We start from the raw sequence: 22757 nt of genomic DNA on the forward strand, positions 1-22757 counted from the left end.
GTCGCCCTGGGGTTACTGCATGTGCCTCACAATACGAAGATTCTGAGTAGTCCTGAGTTCAATCCCGGGCTCGGGATCTTTCTGTGTGGAGTTTGCATGTTCTCCCCGTGACTGCGTGGGTTCCCTCCGGGTACTCCAGCTTCCTCCCACCTCCAAAGACATGCACCTGGGGATAGGTTGATTGGCAACACTAAATTGGCCCTAGTGTGTGAATGTGAGTGTGAATGTTGTCTGTGTTGGCCCTGCGATGAGGTGGCGACTTGTCCACGGTGTACGCCGCCTTCCGCCCGAATGCAGCTGAGATAGGCTCCAGCCCCTCCTGTGACCCCAAAAAGGGACAAGCGGTATAGAAGATGGATGGATGGATGGATTTTAGAATGTATTGCAAATGAACAGCATGAAACTGAGAATTGGTTCTCATCATTCACTAAAAAGAGCCAATCGAATATTCTCGTCTTGTTTTGTGGATGTCACATCTCTGCCAGGCAAAAACCAGCGTCACACCAACAGTTAAGAATCTCTGTTTTAGAGTAGTCAGTGTCCAGCCTGTACATCAGCAGATATTAACTGTATACTAATGATAAAGAACATTATTGTCTAAGTAGCTGGCACCAAAGAGAGTAGACCAAGATAACTGTGTCAAGCATGGTGATGTTTGCATCATGTTCTGGGGCTGAATGAGATTTTGTCTATTATTGTGGCTGCAGTGTGAAGATGAGAGTTGTACCTAATATTTGGCCCTACTCAAGTAGTAACCAAAATATCAACACCTCTCAGTATAATCACCAATATTGTTCAACAAGTACCTTTCAGATGGAAATCAGAAGTGAGCTGTAGTTTTTCAAAGGCAGATTGTGAGCTAAAATTCTTTCAGTAAGGATTGTTAAATTGCAAAAAGCGAATCCAGTTTGGCTGCTGATTTAGCAATCAACATTTTGCTGGGGCAAGCCCTGGGACGGAATTAAATTAGACATGACGTACGTGTGACTCATTCACAAGTTATTTCAGAATGTGCCCATTCATAAGTGACGAGATGGTTATTTTGTAGAGAGGAATCAAGGTCAAACACAATATAGGAGTGACGGTTTGGCGTCAAATTTATTGTTGGTAAAACTGTCAATAACAACTGTATGATGTGATCATGGTGTGTGGGGTTGTACCCACTTGTATTTTCCCTCATAGCGGAATCCCACCTTCCTCACCAGATCATCTGCTTCACTTGGGCCGCGGCTGTGCACACACGTAAGAAAAAAGATCAGCTTCATATAGTGTCGATTGAATGTGAACAAAGTCAAACTGTTTCATTACCTTTGTTCATACTACTGTCAATACTAAACTGCCAAGAACTGTAGACAGCTTATTATTTGTTACTTACTACTGTTCATACTACTGTCACTACTCATCTGCCAAAGAACTGTAGACACTTTAATATGTGTTGCTTCCTATTCTGTAAATAATGTCAAAACAAGAGTAGAAAAAAGTCATACTGTTCCATTACCTTTGTTCATACTACTGTCACTACTCAACTGCCAAAGAACTGTAGACACCTTAATATTTGTTGCTTCCTATACACTATATACTGTTATACTATTTGATCTTGCACTGGTACTGTATTTGACTACTGTACTTCTAATTGCACTGATACCTCTACCACAGCTACTGAAACTTACTGTGCAACTTATTGTCTTGTAATTAATGTACATCAGAGCTATTCAAATTTTTGTATTTTTGGTATTTCGTGTATTAGATTCTGCAAGTAGTGTTTGGATCCCACTGTACGCAATATCTGAAGAGCATGGAAAAAAAGTATTTCACTGTGGTGTACTCTGCATGTGACCTTGAAAACCTTGATATTTACAATGGAACATGTACAGTGGGGCAACAAATGATTTAGTCAACCACTGATTGTGCAAGTTCTCCCACTTAAAATGATGACAGAGGTCTGTAATTTTTATCATAGGTACACTTCAACTGTGAGAGGCAGAATGTGAAAAAAAATCCAGGAATTCACATTGTAGGAATTTCAAGGAATTTATTTGTAAATTATGGTGGAAAATAAGTATTTGGTCAACCATTCAAAGCGCTCACTGATGGAAGGAGGTTTTGGCTCAAAATCTCACGATACATGGCCCCATTCATTCTTTCCTTAACACGGATCAATCGTCCTGTCCCCTTAGCAGAAAAACAGCCCCTAAGCATGATGTTTCCACCCCCATGCTTCACAGTAGGTGTGGTGTTCTTGGGATGCAACTCAGTATTCTTCTTCCTCCAAACACGACAAGTTGAGTTTATACCAAAATGGATACATGGATGATACAACAGAGGATTGGGAGAATGTCTTGTGGTCAGATGAAACCAAAATAGAACTTTTTGGTATAAACTCAACTCGACGTGTTTGGAGGAAGAAGAATACTGAGTTGCATCCCATGAACACCACACCTACTGTGAAGCATGGGGGTGGAAACATCATGCTTAGGGGCTGTTTTTCTGCTAAGGGGACAGGACGATTGATCCGTGTTAAGAAAAGAATGAATGGGGCCATGTATCGTGACATTTTGAGCCAAAACCTCCTTCCATCAGTGAGCGCTTTGAATGGTTGACCAAATACTTATTTTCCACCATAATTTATAAATAAATTATTTAAAATTCCTACAATGTCAATTCCCGAATTTTTTTTCACATTCTGCCTCTCACAGTTGAAGTGTACCTATGATGAAAATTACAGACCTGTCATTTTAAGTGGGAGAACTTGCACACTATATCTAAAGAAGAGCTCCGCCACCCAAAGGAGGAAACTCACTATGGCCGCTTGTACCCGGGATATTGTCCTTTTGGTCATAAGCCAAAGCTCATGACCATAGGTGAGAACAAGAACGTAGATCGACTGGTAAATTGAGACTTTTGCTTTTCGGCTCAGCTCCTTCTTCACCACCACGGATCGATACAGCGTCCGCATTACTGAAGACACCACACCGATCCACTCCTCCCTCACTAATGAACAAGACTTTGAGGTTCTTGAACTCCCCCACTTGGGGCAAGATCTCCTCCCTAACCCAGACAATCCACCCTTTTACGGACGAGAACCATGGACTCGGACTTGGAAGTGCCGATTGTCATCACAGTCCCTTCACACTTGGTTGCAAACCGACCCAGTGAGAGCTGAAAATCCTGGCCAGATGAAGCCAGCAGGACCACATCATCTGCAAAAATTAGATAATGTGTGTCCTGTAGCCACCAAACAGGATCCCCTTAAAGCCAGACAGCGCCTACAAATTCTCTCCATAGAAGCTAGAAATAGAATCGGTGGCAAATTAAGGGCAGCAATGGTGGAGTTCAACCCTCACTGGAAACTGGTCCGACTTACTGCTGGCAATGCGCATCAAGCAATGATACCGACCATACAGGGAACGGAAATATTTTAATCCCATTTTTAAGGAGGAACTACACTTTTTTTTGGAATTTTGCCTGTTCACAATCAATATGAAAGACATGATGATGGATATCTATATATATATATAGATATATATATATATATTTTTTTTTTTTATGCATTCTATCTCGCCTTCAGGAATGTTGTGTATCGGGACCCAAAAATAGGTGCTGTGCCTCCGGTTATATGGAACCTTTAGTAAAATCTTCATAGGTCCCCTTTCAGTATAATGTTCTGAAGTAAGTGTTACACTATATTTTTGTTTGAATTCTAAATGACACGACCTTGAGTTTTTGTGAATTTAGAGCAGTGGTTCTTAACCTTGTTTGAGATACCGAACCCCATCGGTTTCATCCGCGCATTCACCGAACCCTTCTTTAGTGAAAAATAAAATGTTTTTGTTTTTTAATTCAAGACAAAGTTATGTTGTTTTACTGGTCCACAAAATGAACTGTGCATCAACATCACCTTGTTCACAGAACAAAACCAACGCAGTGCATAAACTCACAACAAATTACATACATGCAAATCAGTCTGACTTCTGCTGTTGCCGTATCCATAAAGCTGATAGGGAGAAGTTTTTATTTACACGGTGAGTCAGGTGTGTTCAGAGGCTCTGTCGAACCCCTGAGGCTGACTCACCGAACCCCTAGGGTTCGATCGAACCCAGGTTAAGAACCACTGATTTAGAGGCTGCACTATTTTAAGAAAAAATGCTTACCTCCCATATTTGTAGGGTATGGGCCGCGTCCTCTGTTCTTCCATTTTATGGAGGAGCGGTGTAAAAATCCTCCAGGCTTCCCGTAACTCATCACTGCATGGGTGGAGAAGAGTGAAGTGAAAAATGTAACATTTCTCCAAAAGAACCTTTGAGCCGTGTGATCACAACCTTCGGACAAAGTGCATTTGATTGCCACAGAAGACGTCCAGGATGAGCCTCTCGTACGCGTCTGGTAGCTTCACATTCTGCCAGGAGGAGATTGTTGGTACTCAAACACAAAAAAGAGCTTCCATGAAACTGCTGTCACCTTATAACGGCTTCTGTAAGTGAGGTCCAGCTCAGTCTCCTCTGGGCTGAAGGAAACCCCAGGCCTCTTGGTCATCATCTTCAGGTAGATGGCCTCGTTCGGCTGCACTCGCACCACCAGTTCGTTCCTCTGGCAGCTTGTGGCAAAGATGTCGCCTGGCACGTCAGTGAACTGCAGCCGCAGCTCCGCCTTGCGCTCGTTCAGGGCCTTACCACAGCGCAGGATAAACGGGACACCTTGGAGGAGAAGACATTGAGAAGATCAGCTGAGGCACGGAAATACTGCCAAGAACGATTAGGATCAATACTGAATTGTAGAGGTGGGTAGTAACACGCTACATTTACTCCATAACATTTACTTGAGTCACTTTTTGGAAAGTTTGTACTTGTCAAAGTAGTTTTAATGCAACATACTTTTTTACTTTTACTTGAGTATTGTGGTACATGCATGCTCTGTCTCACTCATACGCACCGATCTACATGTCTGCCAGTATTTTTTCGGTGCTTTTCAAAATAAAGGGGATCACAAAAAATGTCATTATTGGCTTTATTTTGACAAAAAAAATCTTAGGGTACATTAAACATATGTTTTTTATGCAATGTTGTCCTTAAATAAAACAGTGAACATACAAGACAACTTGTCTTTTAGTCGTAAGTAAGCAAACAAAGGCTTCTAATTTGCTGCTGACATACGCAGTAACTTATTGTGTCATTTTCCATTCTAAGGACAAATGGTAAAAAATTAATTATTAATCTACTATTTACTGGTTAGGGCTTCACGGTGAAAGAGGGGTTAGTGCGTCTGCCTCACAATACGAAGGTCCTGCAGTCCTGGTTTCAAATCCAGGCTCGGGATCTTTCTGTGTGGAGTTTGCATGTTCTCCCCGTGAATGTGTGGGTTCCCTCCGGGTACTCCGGCTTCCTCCCACTTCCAAACACATGCACCTGGGGATAGGTTGATTGGCAACACTAAATTGGCCCTAGTGTGTGAATGTGAGTGTGAATGTTGTCTGTCTATCTGTGTTGGCCCTGCGATGAGGTGGCGACTTGTCCAGGGTGTACGCCGCCTTCCGCCCGATTGTAGCTGAGAAAGGCGCCAGCGCCCCCCCCGCGACCCCGAAAGGGAATAAGCGGTAGAAAATGGATGGATGGATATTTACTGGTTATTTTCTGTTTTAACATGTTCCCTCTACACTTCTGTTATAATGGGGCTCTGTCATTACTCTGGACAGGAGCACTTTCAGTCAGTCAACCTGGTCAGGAAGGAAAGCAAATGTGTTGAACTCAGTACTGGTCACAACATACAAGGCCTTCACAAAAAAAATTAAAATGTGGCTAATCTATGCCTACAGCTGCCAGCACTACAAGTTGAGCCTGTTTTGATGCTCAGATAAATATTATGTTGTGATGTTGTATTCAATTTTTTATAATATTGTGTATGTATTGTGTGCTTTTCTTCTTTTTCTCTCTCTTTCTTTTCTTTTTTAAATTGTAATTGTAATGCCTTTTTTACATCATGACCAGGGGACTACAGATGAAAACTAGCCTTTTGGCTAATTCTTGGTTTTTTAACCATGTGTGTTTTTATGAAATTGCATTGTCACCTTTGAAATAAACTAATCTAATGTATAATGATTTCTGTTTTCACAGTGTATTACTGTAAATGTAAAAATGGTACCACAGTTTTCATCTTACGGTACACCTTTATTGGTACACACATCTTACATGTGCATTCATTTTGTCATTCTCATGGTTGAAAACAAAGTATTACAAACATTTTTTTTTTTTTAAATAAAAAAAATATATATATATATGTGTATATATATATATATATATATATCCTCTGGATAATCTAATTAAGACATATATATACATCTATATATATATATATATATATATATATATACAGTATATATATATATATATACAGTATATATATATATATCTATATATATATATATATGGTATATATATATTTTATATATATATGTCTGTTTTAATTATATTATCCAGAGAATAGTGCTCGATACCGTGGTAGAGCGCAATATATGTATGTGGGAAAAAAATCTGATTTTAAAATCTCCTGATGATTGAGGGAACCCCTCATGAAACAGTTCTGTAGAGATGAAGTAGTCTTGTGATTTTTTTTCCCACACATACATATATATATATATATATATATATATATATATATATATATATATATATATATATATATATATCTCCATTTTCTACCGCTTATTCCCTTTGGGGTCGCAGGGGGCTCTGGTACCTATCTCAGCTACAATTGGGTGAAAGGCGGTGTACACCCTGGACAAGTCGCCACCTCATCGCAGGGCCAACACAGATAGACAGACAACATTCACACTCACGTTCACACACTAGGGCCAATTTAGTGTTGCCAATCAATCTATCCCCGGATGCATGTCTTTGGAGGTGGGAGGAAACCGGAGTACCCGGAGCGAACCCACACATTCACGGGGAGAACATTCAAACTCCACACAGAAAGATCCGGAGCTGACCTGTGATTAATCATGAACAATGAAAAGTGAGTGATGCATCTGACTTTTAGAATAAATGCATAATCACCTCGTTATATTATTTCACAATTGCCGATGCATTTAAGTATTAGATATTTTTATGTGCAAATTGATGTATAACTGGCTATGAAATCACAAGTAAAGTTGACAAGAAGATAATAAAGTATTTTTTTTTCTATACAAACATATTTTGTAATACAGTATATCATAATATAATATTTAACCCCAACAACAAATGTTGTAACTGTACAGGGCGGATATTATACATTGTATTTCTTTTAGTTCCTTTTCTTTCATTATTTATTTGAAATGTTATGTTGATTGTTTTTGTTTAACCTTAAATCAGGGTTCGGGAACCTTTTTGGCTGAGAGAACCATGAAAGCCAAATATTTCAAAATGTATTTCCGTGAGAGCTATATAATATTTTTTGACACTGAATACAACTAAATGCGTGCATTTTTGAGACCAACATTTTTAGAGTATAATAAGTCTCTTATTCTTTTTAATAACATTGTTATTCTAAAGCTAACCAATAATAAATATAATACTTTTTACCATTAATGCGACTTCTTGAACAGGTGCGATAGAAAACGAATGGTTGGATTAAAATGCATGAGAATGTTTTATAATTTGAAAGTTTTTTTTAACACTGTGATTACCAGCGGAATTATTCATTACTTATCGTGTTAAGCAATGTAAGCTAAGATCTATCTGAGAGCCAGGTGCAGTCATCAAAAGAGCCACATCTGGCTCTAGAGCCATAGGTTCCCTACCCCTGCCTTAAATGAATGGAAAAAACAAACAAACAAACAAACAAACAAACACATATTTGGCATGATTAGATACTATTACAGTTTAAAAGATATGTTGTTTTTTTCTGTCAAAATTAGTAAAAAAATGAATAAAAATGAAACATTTTATAGAGACACAGTTCTTCCAGGCTTTTGTGGAGTTTGACACCTGTGACATATATTCTATATGTACATATATTTATGTATTTGAATATAATTATATTTATTCATTGTTTAACTTCAACATTTGAAAGCAACTAAAAGTTCTCCTCTCACCATCCCATCTTTCATTGCGGACATAAAGCACGGCGGTGGCAAACGTAGGTGTGCAGGAGCCTTCAGGTACAGTAGGGTCGTCTAGGTAACCCAACTTGGATTGGCCCTCCCCATCAGGGTCCCCCACATATTGTCCAAGAACAACATGTGACGCATCCACCGAAGCGATACACTTCAATACCTTCACCTAGATTACATCACAAAGCAAGTGACTGATGGGAGGTTTGGCAGTGATGCACAAACATGTGTCGCTGTTACCTTCTCATTCCTCACATCGTCTGGCTTGGTGGAGGCAGGCTTTTCCATGGCAGCCAAGCACAGCATTTGGAGGAGGTGGTTTTGCATAACATCCCTGCATTAAAAAAAAAGGACTAACATCATTTCTCCAGTCCTCTCATTTTATTTGGACCGTGTTACCCACCGAATGATCCCAAAGTCATCAAAGTATCCTCCACGCCCATCGGTCCCAAAGGGCTCCTTGAAGGTAAGCACCACACATGACACGTTGTTCCTGTTCCATATGGGTCCAAAGAGGCGGTTTCCAAATCTGAAAGGGTGTAAAACACAACAACTATCAGAAATAAAACAGCTACCGCACGGATTTCACAGATTTGAATACAACTGAATGTTAAAGAGTCACGGTCCTCAAGGTATGTACGTTCTTCAGGTTGATTTCTTGCATGATGTGAATATGTCAAAATGTTAAGCTTTTCTTGTAAACTTGTGACTGTTGAGTAAATTTCCAACTTCTATCATAAAATTGCAAAAATGTTCAGTTTTTCTTGTAAAATGTTTACTTGCGTCGAGTATTATTACGACTTTTGTTATAAAGCTGCCAAAAATCTAAGTTTTTCTTGTAAAATGGTGACCTTTTTCTTGTGAAATTCCAACTCATTTTTCACAACAAGGTTTTTCATGTTAGCATAGTATGTATAAATTATTAATGTTGTAAATACAAATATTCATACATGTAGAAAGGGTGGTCCTAAAGAGGTAGGAATTTTTGAGAGGTCTCAAAAAGGTAACAAATACAAGAATGTGTATACGTGTCTGTGTGTGTTCTTGTATTTCTACCATTATTGAGACATTCACAAGGTAAAGTACCTTCCATATCATAGATAGATGGATAGATGGATAGATAGATAGATAGATAGATAGATAGATAGATAGATAGATGGATAGAGAGATAGATGGATGGATGGATGGATAGTACTTTATTGATTCCTTCAGGAATTTGAAGCCGGGTGAACAAGTTAGGACAAAATCACGGTCCCAATATGGAAAACCATTGCATCCAATAGAAAACGTCTTATTGGTATTTCTGATGGTGCAATATACCAAAATGAGGGTGATCCCAAAAAGGAGGGATTTTTCAAATTGATTGTGTGTCGGTTTTAAAAGTGCTCCCCCTCTGGTCAACTTATGAAATAACAAGTGTGTGCAAAAAAAAAAATGTTCTCCCCTTCTGGCGAACATATGTAATAGCATGTATGTGTAAGAAATTGAAATGTGCCCCCTTTGGCCAAAATTCATTAAAAACATGAATAAATAAATATGTATATAGCGGCATACTGTAATAATTTGAAGTAAATAATGAAGATTGAAAACAATGACAAAAAAAATAAAAATTAAACTAAATTTATTAAAAGCTTCCATTTTTTATATTTGCATAGTATGTATATATTATTAATGTTGTACAAACGTAAATAAAAATCTTAATATATCTAGAAAGGGTGGTCCTAAAGAGGTAGGCATTTTTGGAGGTCTCAAGTAGGTAACAAATACAAAAACGTGTGTGTGTGCACCTAGTACCTGAGCACCATGAGGTTCTGGATCATTTCCTTTCCCAGGTAGTGGTCTATGCGGTAGATCTGGTCCTCTTTGAAGAGGGAGGCAAGGTGGGTCGACAACTCCTGTGAGCTGTGGAGATCCCGCCCAAAAGGTTTCTCCACGATGAGCCTGTTCCACCCTCTGCTGGGGGACATGTTTGGTTACAAGGTGCTGCTCCAACAAACTCCACTGTGCGTGTGTGTATGTGTGTGTGTGTGTGTGTGTGTGTGTGTGTGTGTGTGTGTGTGTGTGTGTTTGTGTGTGCGCGTGTGTGTGTGCGCATGCTGACGTGGAGCTCATGCAGTGCTGGCTGATGTTTGCACAGACGTGGTGGTAGACGGTGGGGGGCAGAGCCAGGTAGAAGAGCCGGTTGGCGTCGGCTCCCCCAACTAGCGACGACAAATGTGCGTTAAGTTTGTCATACGAGCTTCCGTCTTCGTAGCTGCCTCTCAAATAGGAGTTCTTGCTGAAGAAAGCCGAGAGGCGATCGGCCTCTTCATCGGCAACCTGGAGGAAAAAGGTGCATGTTGCACACGTGGAGACTTTCAACTAACATCAAATTGTGCTACCTTCATGTAAGGCAGGCACGCTTTCCTGATGTCCTCCACTGTCAAGTTGGAACGAGCATATCCCACAAAGTATGTGTTGTGTGGAAGCAGGCCATCTCTGAACAACCACCTGCCAGCACAAGTCCATTCAACCAATTAACTAATTCATTGTAATAACGATGTTCAGTTATATTAGTCAACACTTTGCATTATTGCAGCCTTCTTTACTCACCATAAAGTGGAGTATATTTTCTTCTTTGCAAGATCCCCCTGTGACAAACATGAACTAATTACTCTTTCATGTTTTATTTTTAATTGTATACATCCTTTTCCATTCATCCATCCATTTTCTACCGCTTGTCCCTTACGGCGGAGTTCCCCAACCTTTTTTCCACCAGGGACCAGTTTAATGTATGCATTATTTTCACGGACCAGCTTTCTATGTGTGGCAGATAAAAACGGCAAAAAAAAAAAATGCTTTAAAAATGAGTACTGTATGTCCATTAATGTGCATTGTTCCATGTACTATAACAAAGGAGTTGTAATATACATCTATTAACAATCTGTGTGTTTAATGTACAATAACAAACAAGTTGTAAAATACATCTATTAACAATCTGTGTGTTTATTAATGTCCTATAACAAAGGAGTTGTAAAATTAATCTATTAACAATCTGTGTGTTTATTAATGTTCTATAACAAACAAGTTGTAAAATACATCTATTAACAATCTGTGTGTTTATTAATGTACTACAACAAAGGAATTGTGAAATATATCTATTAACAAACAGTATTTATTAATGTACTATAACAAAGGAGTTGTTAAATACATCTATTAACAATCTGTGTATTTATTAATGTTCTATAACAAAGGAGTTGTAAAATGTGTTTAGTGGGACAGGCCTAAGTTAAGTCGGAGAAAATGTGATAGTTTATGAATTGATTAAGCTTTCTGTGCGGCCCGGTAGCTAATGCGGACCGGTGTCTGGTGACCACTGCCTATACGAGGTCGCAGGGGATGCTGGAGCCTATCCCAGGTGTATTCGGGCGGTAGGTGTGGTACACCCTGGACAAGTCGCCCCCTCAACACAGATAGACAGACAACATTCACACTCATATTCACACACCTAGTGTTCCTTCCTAATGTACACTAAACCAAGCTCTAAAATATGATTGATCGTGTGACGATGACTACTAGACTAAAGAGCAACCCATCAGGGTTTTGAATGCTCTTTACCCTTGTCCTTCCCCAGGTTCTCCAACCAGCTCTCCCCTCAGAGGTGCCACAAGACTTCACTTGAGATAAACAACTGATTTTATTTTTAGTTCTTGCAGCCCAAATAATCATTTTATTATTAGAAGTAGGTAGACTATATAACAAGGCTATTCAAATGGCGGCCCAGGGGCCAAATGCGGCACTGAAAAGAGCCAATATTGCCCTGCCTCAATGTTCATTTAAAAAAAAAAAATGCTCCGGTTTTACAAAGGAACTTGGCGGATCCTTGGATTGAAATTTTAACCTAGAACACTGGCGTCCAAACTTGTGATTTACATAACTGAGGCCTTCCTCTAGGCACCCCTTCAGGTCCTCTCTTTTTTGGTAGTGTCAATGTTTTTGTGATGTGATTTATGTAACTAAGTGGCTTGTTTACTTCAGATGCCGTCAGTAGTCATTTGTTCAACGTCTATAGTTATACTAGTGGTGTTCCTCAGGGTTCTATTTTAGGTCCTCTCTTTATCATCCTTTGGGTCATTGATCTGCATGGCTCCTGAGTTCAGTTCAATTAACTTGTGGGAGACTTAGATTTTTTCGCAACATATTCTTAAAATACTAGAGTGCTGCAAGAGAAATGATTTATGAGTAGTTTTGTTTGCTGAAGGGCCTTCAAAACAGCAGATTGCTCCTGTAACCAAAATTCCATGTGTAATGTAAAGGACGATATGTTTTTTTTGGAATATACAAACCCCAAAACCAGTGAAGTTGGCATGATGTGTAAATGCTAAATAAAAACAGAATACAATGATTTGCAAATCATTTTTAACTAATATTCAATTGAATAGACTGCAAAGACAAAAATTTAATGTTAAAACTGAGAAACCTAATTTTTTTGCAAATAATCATTAACTTAGAATTTAACGGCAGCAACACATTGCAAAATAGTTGGCACATGGCATTTTTTAGCACTGTGTTACATGGCCTTTCCTTTTAACAACACATAGTAAACATTTGGGAACTGAGGAGACCAATTTTTGAAGCTTTTCAGGTGGAATTATTTCCCATTCTTGTTTGATACACCCACGTGTTCCCAATTAGCCTGTTCACCTGTGGGATGTCCAAATAAGTGTTTAATAAGCGTTCCTCAACTTATCAGTCTTTTTTGCCACTTGTGCCAGCTTTTTTGAAACATGTTGCAGGTATTAAATTCCAAATGAGCTAATATTTGCAAAAAATAATAAAGTTTCTCAGTTCAAACATTAAGTATCTTGTCTTTGCAGTCCATTCAATTGAATATAGGCTGAAAAAGATTTGCAAATCATTGTATTCTGTTTTTATTTACCATTTACACAACGTGCCAACTTGACTGGTTTTGGGTTTTGTACAAAAGAAGACTGATAATGAAGCGAGAAGTCCAGTGTTCTGTCAGAATGAGCTGCTTCATCGAAACAGCTACCAATTGTTATTTTTGTTAAAACAACGGTGATGAAAAGGAAAATGTAGGCTACCATTATTTGCGTCAATGTGAACTTCCTCACGCTGTAAATGTCTACATGCTTACTGGTCAGAAAACACAATGAGATTAAAAGCAACTCCAGAAGGAAGGAAAGAAAAATAGTGAAAAAGGAGGTAAGGTGCACGGTCCAATCGTGAGAACGAATGTTCTGAATGTGTTGTTTAAATATTATACTGTATACCAGTGGTTCTCAAATGGGGGTACGCGTACCCCTGGGGATACTTGAAGGTATCCCCAGGGGTACGTCAGATTAAAAAAAAAAATTCTAACAATAGCAACAATTCAAAAATCCTTTATTAACAAATTTATTGAAAAATACTTCAACAAAATATGAATGTAAGTTCTCAAACTGTAAAAAAAAAAAATACAACAATGCAATATTCAGTGTTGACAGCTAGATTTTTTTGTGGATATGTTCCATAAATATTGATGTTAAAGATTTATTTTTTTTGCGAAGAAATGTTTAGAATTAAGTTCATGAATCCAGATGGATCTCTATTACAATCCCCAAAGAGGGCACTTTAAGTTGATGATTACTTTTATGAGTAGAAATCTTTATTTATAATTGAATCACTTGTTTATTTTTCAACAAGTTTTTAGTTATTTGTATATCTTTTTTTCCAAATAGTTCAAGAAAGACCACTACAAATGAACAATATTTTGCACTGTTTTACAATTTAATACATCAGGAACTGATGACATAGTGCTGTATTTTACTTCTTTATCTCTTTTTTTCAACCAAAAATGATTAGGGGGTACTTGAATGAAAAAATTGTTTCACATGGGGTACATCACTGAAAAAAGGTTGAGAACCACTGCTGTATAAATACATACAGAAGCATTTTTACTTACCACCCACAGTCTGAATGCTTCTGTATATATGTATATTGTATAATGTACAATATACATATATTGTATATTGTATATTATATAGTCTTAGGACTGGAATGTGCACTTGACCTCATTTTGCACTATTTATTTTCTTTCCTTCCTGTGTTTTGTATATTTGTAGACCGTCGCAATGATACTGGAGTGGCTTTTAATCCCATTGTACCTGTGTATAGCGACCATGAAAGGCATTCTATTCCATTCAATGCAATAAATAGAATTTAAACGAACTACGTACTTGTAGAGGCAAGTGACAAAGTCTACACGAGGTAAGTGCACAACTTAATTGTGTTTGCTATTTTGTCCAAGGAAAACGTTAGCGTGCACATGCTCAGTAGCGTTGGTGATATCTCTTTTTAAAGGGTAGCGTATTTCGACGGACAAAACACCATCACCGCATCTAATGGAATATCCCTGTCATTTAGCCATATTATGATGTTTGGCCCAATGTGCCACATTTTGAAAACCCCTGTTCTAGACTCACACAAGACACAATACAAAACTACCGGCAGGATAAAAGGTCAGGTAAGAACCCCGCCTCCACACGAAAAGTGGAGTGAGAATATCTGTTGAGCAATGTCAGCAGACTTTGAACACATTCCATTGGCAAGTAAATGGAATACTTACTAGCGTTCACACAAATAATCAAGAAAGACTAGTAAAAATTAATTTTTCAAATGTGTGCTTATGGACTTCAACTTTTACAACAACAATACATAATTTCTTCATTGATTTTTGGAGCTAATAAGGATTTTGTTTTTCAGGTTTTTAAAGGGATTTTGCACCACTCAGTCCCTTCAAACCCATTCACCCATGCAACATAATTTGTTTTAGTACGCAACTTGATAAAAGTCAAGAAGCCAGACTTACAGAGGCTCCCAGGATGATGAATATGTTGCTCTTGGAATGGCCAGAATTAAGCTCTCCGTAGAGCTCAGTCCTGAGCTGGCTGAACACCTCGGAGCGAGTCAGGGGGTCCGCAGTCCTCATTATATCCATCTGCTCTCAGCCTTTCTGACTACATGGTGGGATGAAAACTCAACTGGAATGCTGACCTTGCAGCAGACACACTAACACTTGATTGTGTTAATGCTGCCACCTAGTGTTACAAAGTAAGCCTTGGTCCCAATGTGCTGTCTTTAGAGGCCTACTGAAACCCACTACTACCCACCACAAAGTCTGATAGTTTATATATCAATGATGAAATATTAACATTGCAACACATGCCAATACGGCCTTTTTAGTTTACTAAATTACAATTTAAAATTTCCCGGGAGTTTCGTCTTGAAAATGTCGTGTAATGATGACGTGTACGCAAGACGTCACAGGTTTTTAGGAAGTATGAGCACTGCGCACACACACAGCTAAATGTCATCTGCTTTAACGGCATAATTATACAGTTTTTTTTGGACATCTGTGTTGCTGAATCTTTTGCAATTTGTTCAATTAATATTGGAGAAGTCACAGTAGAAAGATGGAGTTGGCAAGCTTTAGCCTTTAGCCACACAAACACACAGTGATTCCTTGTTTAAAATTCCTGGAGGTGAAAAAATTCCTATGGATCAGAGCGCGGTCAAGAGAACATGGATCCTGACCACATGTCAACCAGCAGGTTTCGGTGAGAAAATTGTGGTTAAAAAGTCAGTTCTTACCGGAGAAAAGCTGAGCTTGTGTTGTCCATAGCTGCCGTCGACTCCCCTGAGACACTACGCGTCAACACACCCGTGGACACACCCTTCCGACTATCAGGTAATATTAAACTCACTAAAACACTAGCAACACAATAGAAAGATAAGGGATTTCACAAAATTAACCTAGTAAATGTGTCTAAAAACATCAGAATCCGTCCCAATGTAATCGCGTTTCTTTTTTTTAACTTTTTTTTTTTTTGTTAAAGTCCATCCCTATCAATATCCTCAAACACGAATCTTTCATCCTCGCTCAAATTAATGGGGAATTTGTCGTTTTCTCGGTCCGAATAACTGTTTTTGTTGGAGGCTCCCATTAAAAACAATGTGAATATGTGAGGAGCCCCCCACACTTGCGACGTCATCGTCTGCGATTTTCGGTAAAGGCGAGGCTTTTTCAGGAAGTACCAAAAGTGGCGAACTTTATTGTCGATTTTCTCTACTAAATCCTTTTAGCAAAAATATGGCAATATCGCGAAATGATCAAGTATGACACATAGAATGGACCTGCTATCCCCGTTTAAATAAGAAAATCTCATTTCAGTAGGCCTTTAATTGTGATTGTTATTTTGTCCAAGGAAAACTTTAGCGTCGATGCGCATGCGTGCACATGCTCAGTAGCGTTGGTGGGCTCTCTTTTTATCGGGTAGCGCATTTCGACAGTAAAAAATACACTACCACCACCACCCTATTTAATGGAATATCCCTGTCATTTAGCCGTATGATGATGTTTGGCCCAATGTGCCACATTTTGAAAACCCCTATAGACTAACACAAGACGCAATACAAAACTACCTGCAGGATAAAAGGTCAGGTAAACCTAAGAACCCCGCCTCCACACGAAAAGTCTGTTGAGCAATGTCAGCAGACTTTGAACACATTCCATTGTCAAGTAAATGCAAGTGCAATACTTACTAGCGTTCACACAAATAATCAAGAAAGACTGGTCAAAATTAATCTTTCAAACGTTTATTTATGGACTTCCTCTTTTACAACAACAATACATAATTTCTTCATTGATTTTTGAAGCTAATAAGGATTTAATTTTTCAGGCTTTTAAAGGGATTTTGCACCACTCAGTCACTTCAAACTCATTCATCCCTGCAACATTCACTTGTAATTTGTTTTAGTATGCAGCTTGATAAAAGTCAAGAAGCGGGACTTACAGAGGCTCCCAAGATGATGAATATGTTGCTCTTGGAATGGCCAGAATTAAGCTCTCCGTAGAGCTCAGTCCTGAGCTGGCTGAACACCTCAGAGTGAGTCAGGGGGTCCGCGGTCCTCATTATATCCATCTGCTCTCAGCCTGTCTGACTACATGGTGGGATGAAAACTCAACTGGAATGCTGACCTTGCAGCAGACACACTAACACTTGATTTTGTTAATGCTGCCACCTAGTGTTACAAAGTAAGCCTTGGTCCCAATGTGCTGTCTTTAGAGGCCTACTGAAACCCACTACTACCCACCACGCAGTCTGATAGTTTATATATCAATGATGAAAAATTACATTGTAACACATGCCAATACGGCCTTTTTAGTTTACTAAATTACAATTTTTAATTTCCCGGGAAGTTTCGTCTTCGAAACGTCGTGTAATGACGACGTGTACGCAAGACGTCGCGGGTTTTTAGGAAGTATGAGCGCTGCGCACACACACAACTAAACGTCGTCTGCTTTAACGGCATAATTATACAGTTTTTTGGAGCTCTGTGTTGCTGAATCTTTTGCAATTTGTTCAATTAATATTGGAGAAGTCACAGTAGAAAGATGGAGTTGGGAAGCTTTAGCCTTTAGCCACACAAACACACGGTGATTCCTTGTTTAAAATTTCTGGAGGTGAAACTTTCCTATGGATCAGAGCGCGGTCAAGAGAACATGGATCCTGACCACATGTCAACCAGCTGGTTTCTGTGAGAAAATTGTGGTTAAAAATGTAGTTCTTACTGGAGAAAAGCTGAGCTTGTGTCGTCCATAGCTGCCGTCGACTCCCCTGAGACACTGCGCGTCAAGACAACCGTGGAAACACCCATCCGACTATCAGGTAATATTAAACTCACTAAAACACTAGCATCACAATAGAAAGATAAGGGATTTCCCAGAATTAACCTAGTAAATGTGTCTAATAACATCGGAATCCGTCCCAATGCAATCGCGTTTTTTTTTCTAGTCCGTCGCTATCAATATCCTCAAACACGAATCTTTCATCCTCTCTCAAATCAATGGGGAAATTGTCGTTTTCTCGGTCCGAATAGCACTTTTTGTTGGAGGCTCCCATTAAAAACAATGTGAATATGTGAGGAGCTATCAAACATGTGACGTCATCGTCTGCGACTTCCAGTAGAGGCAGGGCATTTCTCTTAACACCGAAAGTTGCAAACTTTATCATGGATGTTCTCTGCTAAATCCTTTCAGCAAAAATATGGCAATATCGCGAAATAATCAAGTATGACACATAGAATGGACCAGCTATCCTCGTTTAAATAAGAAAATCTAATTTCAGTAGGCCTTTAGGATTTTGCTTGTAAAGCCCCACGTAATCATTCCGTCACAACAGGTCCAACTGCCACATCCACTTTCAGGTTCTTCAGGAACAGTTGACACAACTGCCAGGAATTTTTCTTGGTCTTGAACACCGCCCAATACAATATTTAAACAAACATTAACTCAAGCCTATGATCTGGTCAACATTCGAGAGTTTGTAATATGTCATCTCCAACAAGATAACAGTGTGATGCTGTAAAAAAGGTTATGAGTGCGTGTCTATGCAGGAAACCTCAGTATGGAATGGCACAATGATTTAGAATATCTTTAAAAACTATTATGAACAGAGGAATTCCCTTCTACAGTCATACTTGAACTTAAAGGGGTTAAATTATGATAATTTCTACAATTCAAACACTTTTCTTTGTTCAAAATTAGTGATGTGCAATACCATTGATTTTTTTTTCTGATCTGATACAGAGTAAAATTCCGGCTGGTATCGGCGTTACTTTGTGAAAATATATCGTAAGTGTTTGGTAAAATACAAAACCCAAAAGGGAAGTTGGCACTTTGTGTAAATCGTAAATAAAAACAGAATACAATAATTTACAAATCCTTTTCAACTTATATTCAATTGAATAGATGCAAAGACATGATACTTAAGGTTTGAACTGGTAAACTTTGTTATTTTTTGCAAATATTAGCTCGTTTAGATATTTGATGCCAGCAACATGTTTCAAAAAAGCTGGCACAAATGGCAATAAAGACTGACAAAGTTGAGGAATACTCATCAAATACTTGTTTGGAACAACCCATCGGTGAGCAGGCTAATTGGGAACAGGTGGGTGCCATGATTGGGTATAAAGCAGCTTCCATGAAGTGCTCACTCATTCACAACCAAGAATGGGGCGAGGGTCACCACTCTGTGAACAAATGGGTGAGAAAATTGTCCAACAGTTTAAAAACAACATTTCTCAAACAGCTATTGCAAGGAATTTAGGGATTTCACCATCTACGGTCTGTAATATCATCAACAAGTTTAAAGTATCTGGAGAAATCACTGCAAGGCGTAAAACCAACATTGAATGCCGGTGGCCTTTTGATCCCTCAGGCAGTACTGCATCAAAAAGCGACATCAGTGTGTAAAGTATATCACCACATGGGCTAAGGAACACTTCAGAAAACCACTGTCAGTGTCTGCAGTTGGTCGCTACATCTGTAAATGAAAGTTAAAACTCTTGCCATTCATCAACGACACCCAGAAAATCTTCGCTGGGCCCAAGCTCATCTAAGATGGACTGATAAAAAGTGGAAAAGTGTTCTGTGGTCTGACGAGTCCACATTTCAAATTGTTGTAGTCCAAAGAGGAAAAGAACCATCCGGACTGGTGTAGTCGCAATGTTCAAAAGTCAGCATTTGTGATTATATGGGGTGCCCAAGGCATTGGTAACTTACACCTTTGTGAAGGCACCATTAATGCTGAAAGGTACATACAGGTTTTGGAGCAGCATACAGTATATGTTGCCATCCAAGCAAAGTCTTTTTCATGGACGCCCCTGCTTATTTCAGCAAGACAATGCCAAGCCACATTCTGTACGTGTTACAACAGCGTGGCTTTGTAGTACTATACTGGCCTGCCTGTAGTCCAGACCTGTCTCCCATTGAAAATGTGTGGCGCATTATGAAGCGTCAAATACGACAACGTAGACTGTTGAAGAACTTAAGCTGTACATCAAGCAAGAATGGGAAAGAATTCCACCTGAAAAGCTTCAAAACTTGGTCTCCTAGGTTCCCAAACGTTTACTGAGTGTTGTTAAAAGGAAAGGCCATATAAGTGGTAAAAATGCCCCTGTGCCAACTTTTTTGCAATGTGTGGCTGCCATTAAATTCTAAGTTCATGGTTATTTGCCAAAAAGTGTAATTTCTCAGTTCTATTGTTAAATATCTTTATCTTTGCAGTCAATTCAAGTGAATATAAGTTGAAAAGGAAATTGATGAATGGATGGACAATGTGCCAACTTCACTGGTTTTGTGTATTGTATAAAAAGTATTGTATTTCAAGTGTTGCTGCTGTCGGGGATTCATCGTCAATGTTAAATCACATGGCGAAACAAATGGTGGTATTATTCTGCACTGAAGCTGTATGTAGCGTCTTCAAATAGCCTACGATACAAGGAGGCATGCACCTGCTGTTTTATAACATTAAGTGACTCATTTGAATTGCAAGTAATTTTCTAAATTAACAATTGAAAGACTGAATGACTAATCACAGCACAGTGTGCCGCTGCACTTGCACATTACGTACTTACCTTGGTGAAAGAAAAGGTTGAAGTTCCCATCAATCATGTTTCATTTACTTTACACTTTGTTGTTTTTTAATGGTACACATTATCTCACATAACTTAAGTGTCTAAAGTATCGATATTTTTATTTGAAAATCCTTTTTAGAGCATCAATATTTGGTATTGGCCGTGTAAATATTTTAGTAATGATCGACACATTGTCTTCAAGCCTCTTTCTAACTGTCTCTTCAGGATCCTGTGGGGTTTCTTATTTACATTAATCCACTTTGACTGTGCCTTCTCCCCGTCATCCTTTTTGTAGGTTTTTTTTTGCGCTTCCATAGCAAGTCTACTGACAGATGTAAGTTTTGAACTATACACTAATTTGTCTTAGAAATGGCAACAGTGCACGATACATGTTCATGTATCAGCCAGTCTGCTCCAGAACAAGAGAATAGAGAAATAGAAGGATCTTAATACAGCGCTGGACAACAATGGCGAACTCGCGCACAGCAATTTGGGTACATTTCTACTACATATGGAAATATCCCCTGTCGTCACACTTAGGAAAAACATCACAAATTGGGAAAATTCCAAACGGACCATTTGGAGCAGTGTTTTTCGACCACACCAGTGTAGTGTGAGATTTTGTCTGGTGTGCCGTGGGAGATTATGTTTATTCACTTAATTGGGTCAAAAATATTTTTTTGCAAAACAATAATTATAATCCGCAAATGTGCCGTTGTAGATGTAGGGAACCTGGTTTGTCGTAATCACAATATGGCAGCGTGACAGTAAAAAGGTATCTAAAGCTTATACCAACAATAAACAAAAGGCAAGTACCGCTAAGAAAAGACATTGAAGCTTAAGGATGGCTATGCTAAACAAAGCTAAAACTGAACCGGCTGCAAAGTAAACAAAATCATAATGCTGGACGACAGCAAACACTTACAGCGGGTGGAGCAGCAGATGGCATCCACAAAGCACATCCGTACATGACAATCAACAACAAAGTAGGAGCGCAAGACCAGAACTAAAACACGACACACGGGAAAACACCAAAAAACTCCAAATGAGTCACGGTGTGATGTGACAGGTTGTGACAGTGCACCTACTTTGAGACAAGAGCTATAGTGATGCATGCTTGGTTATGGTTTGAATTCCTATCTAACAATTGCGAGAATAACGTTTTACTGTCACTATCGACTGCTGAGTTAATTTTTTTTAATGTTTTCTGCTAGTGGTGTGCGTCTGCATTTTTTCAATGAAAAAAAAGTGCCTTGGCTCAGAAAAGGTTGAAAAATGCTGATTTGGAGGAAGTATGAAAGAATGCAAGACTGTGATTAAGCAAAAAAAAAGAAAAAAGTGTTTGGAAATAAGAGCTGTCTCTTAGCTAATTGTTATACTTTAAGTTGCAAGCAAACATTGGAGTTACAGGCATACCCGCCATTAGTTAGTGTAACAGGTCACTGTAAACCCCGTAAGCTCCACCCAAAACATCTGGTGTTACCCGCTGCAGCAGTAGCTTGTATAGCTAGAGATTGACAAAACTTTGTTCTTCCAACCATGGAAAAATAGAGAGTGTAAAGGACAATGTCGTCAAAAAAACAACAACCAATAATGCAAGAACAATATCTACGGCGAACATCCATCCATCCATTTTCTACCACATGTCCCGTTCGGGGTTGCGGGGGGTCGCTGGAGTCTATCTCAGCTGCATTTGGGCGGAAGGCGGCGTACACACTGGACAAGTCGCCACCTCATCACAGGGCTAACACAGATAGACAGACAACATTCATACTCCCATTCACACACCAGGGCCAATTTTAGTGTTGCCAATCAACCTATCCCCAGGTGCATGTCTTTGGAAGTGGGAGGAAGCCGGAGTACTCGGAGGGAATCCACGCAGTCACAGGGAAAACATGCAAACTCCACACAGAAAGATCCCGAGCCCGGGATTGAACCCAGGACCACTCAGGACTTTCGTATTGTGAGGCACATGCAGTAACCCCTGTACCACCGTGCTGCCCATGTACGGTCACGAACATTAATCCACGAAAATATGGAAAAGCGTTTGCTGGTGTGTTTGACAGAATAACAGCCGCAGGAAGGAGATACCAGAGAAGTTCACTCTCCAAGGTAAATAAAGTACATTATCATTTGAGATAGGCTCCAGCACCCCCTGGGATCCCAAAAGGGACAAGCGGTAGCACATGGATGGATCATTACATCACTTCATGAA

The 22757-nt window shown here is 39.1% G+C and overlaps 1 protein-coding gene across 5 annotated transcripts; it reads right to left on the minus strand.

Annotated features, from left to right (window-relative positions):
* On the minus strand, positions 1-22578 carry LOC133554547 (glucose-6-phosphate 1-dehydrogenase-like). Of its 5 annotated transcripts, none has more exons than XM_061903463.1 (14): positions 16918-22578; positions 14934-15081; positions 10676-10713; positions 10465-10573; positions 10185-10402; positions 9878-10036; positions 8487-8612; positions 8324-8417; positions 8066-8252; positions 4459-4694; positions 4320-4396; positions 4152-4244; positions 1165-1230; positions 1-319 (listed from the first exon to the last, which is right to left on the minus strand). In XM_061903463.1, exons 2-14 carry the CDS (start codon positions 15060-15062, stop codon positions 202-204), a joined length of 1650 nt encoding a protein of 549 aa, XP_061759447.1. In that variant the 5' UTR covers positions 15063-15081; positions 16918-22578; the 3' UTR covers positions 1-201. The 5 variants fall into 5 exon arrangements, with proteins under 5 accessions (XP_061759447.1, XP_061759444.1, XP_061759446.1 ...); XM_061903460.1 differs by lacking the exon at positions 16918-22578 and adding an exon at positions 15716-16587; XM_061903462.1 differs by lacking the exon at positions 14934-15081 and having other exon boundaries at positions 2-319; positions 16918-21836.
* Positions 22579-22757: the final 179 nt, after the last annotated feature.

Source organism: Nerophis ophidion, linkage group LG06, assembly GCF_033978795.1.
Source record: "Nerophis ophidion isolate RoL-2023_Sa linkage group LG06, RoL_Noph_v1.0, whole genome shotgun sequence".
Taxonomy (NCBI): domain Eukaryota; kingdom Metazoa; phylum Chordata; class Actinopteri; order Syngnathiformes; family Syngnathidae; genus Nerophis; species Nerophis ophidion.

Excerpts from the sequence above, each read along its gene's own strand:
- LOC133554547 (XM_061903463.1), bottom strand. The coding sequence starts at position 15,062 with ATGGATATAATGAGGACTGCGGACCCCCTGACTCGCTCCGAGGTGTTC. Across the intron at positions 10,574-10,675 it reads AAAATATACTCCACTTTATG|GTGGTTGTTCAGAGATGGCC; the intron begins GTGAGTAAAGAA and ends TTGTGCTGGCAG. Across the intron at positions 8,418-8,486 it reads GATGACTTTGGGATCATTCG|GGATGTTATGCAAAACCACC; the intron begins GTGGGTAACACG and ends TTTTTAATGCAG.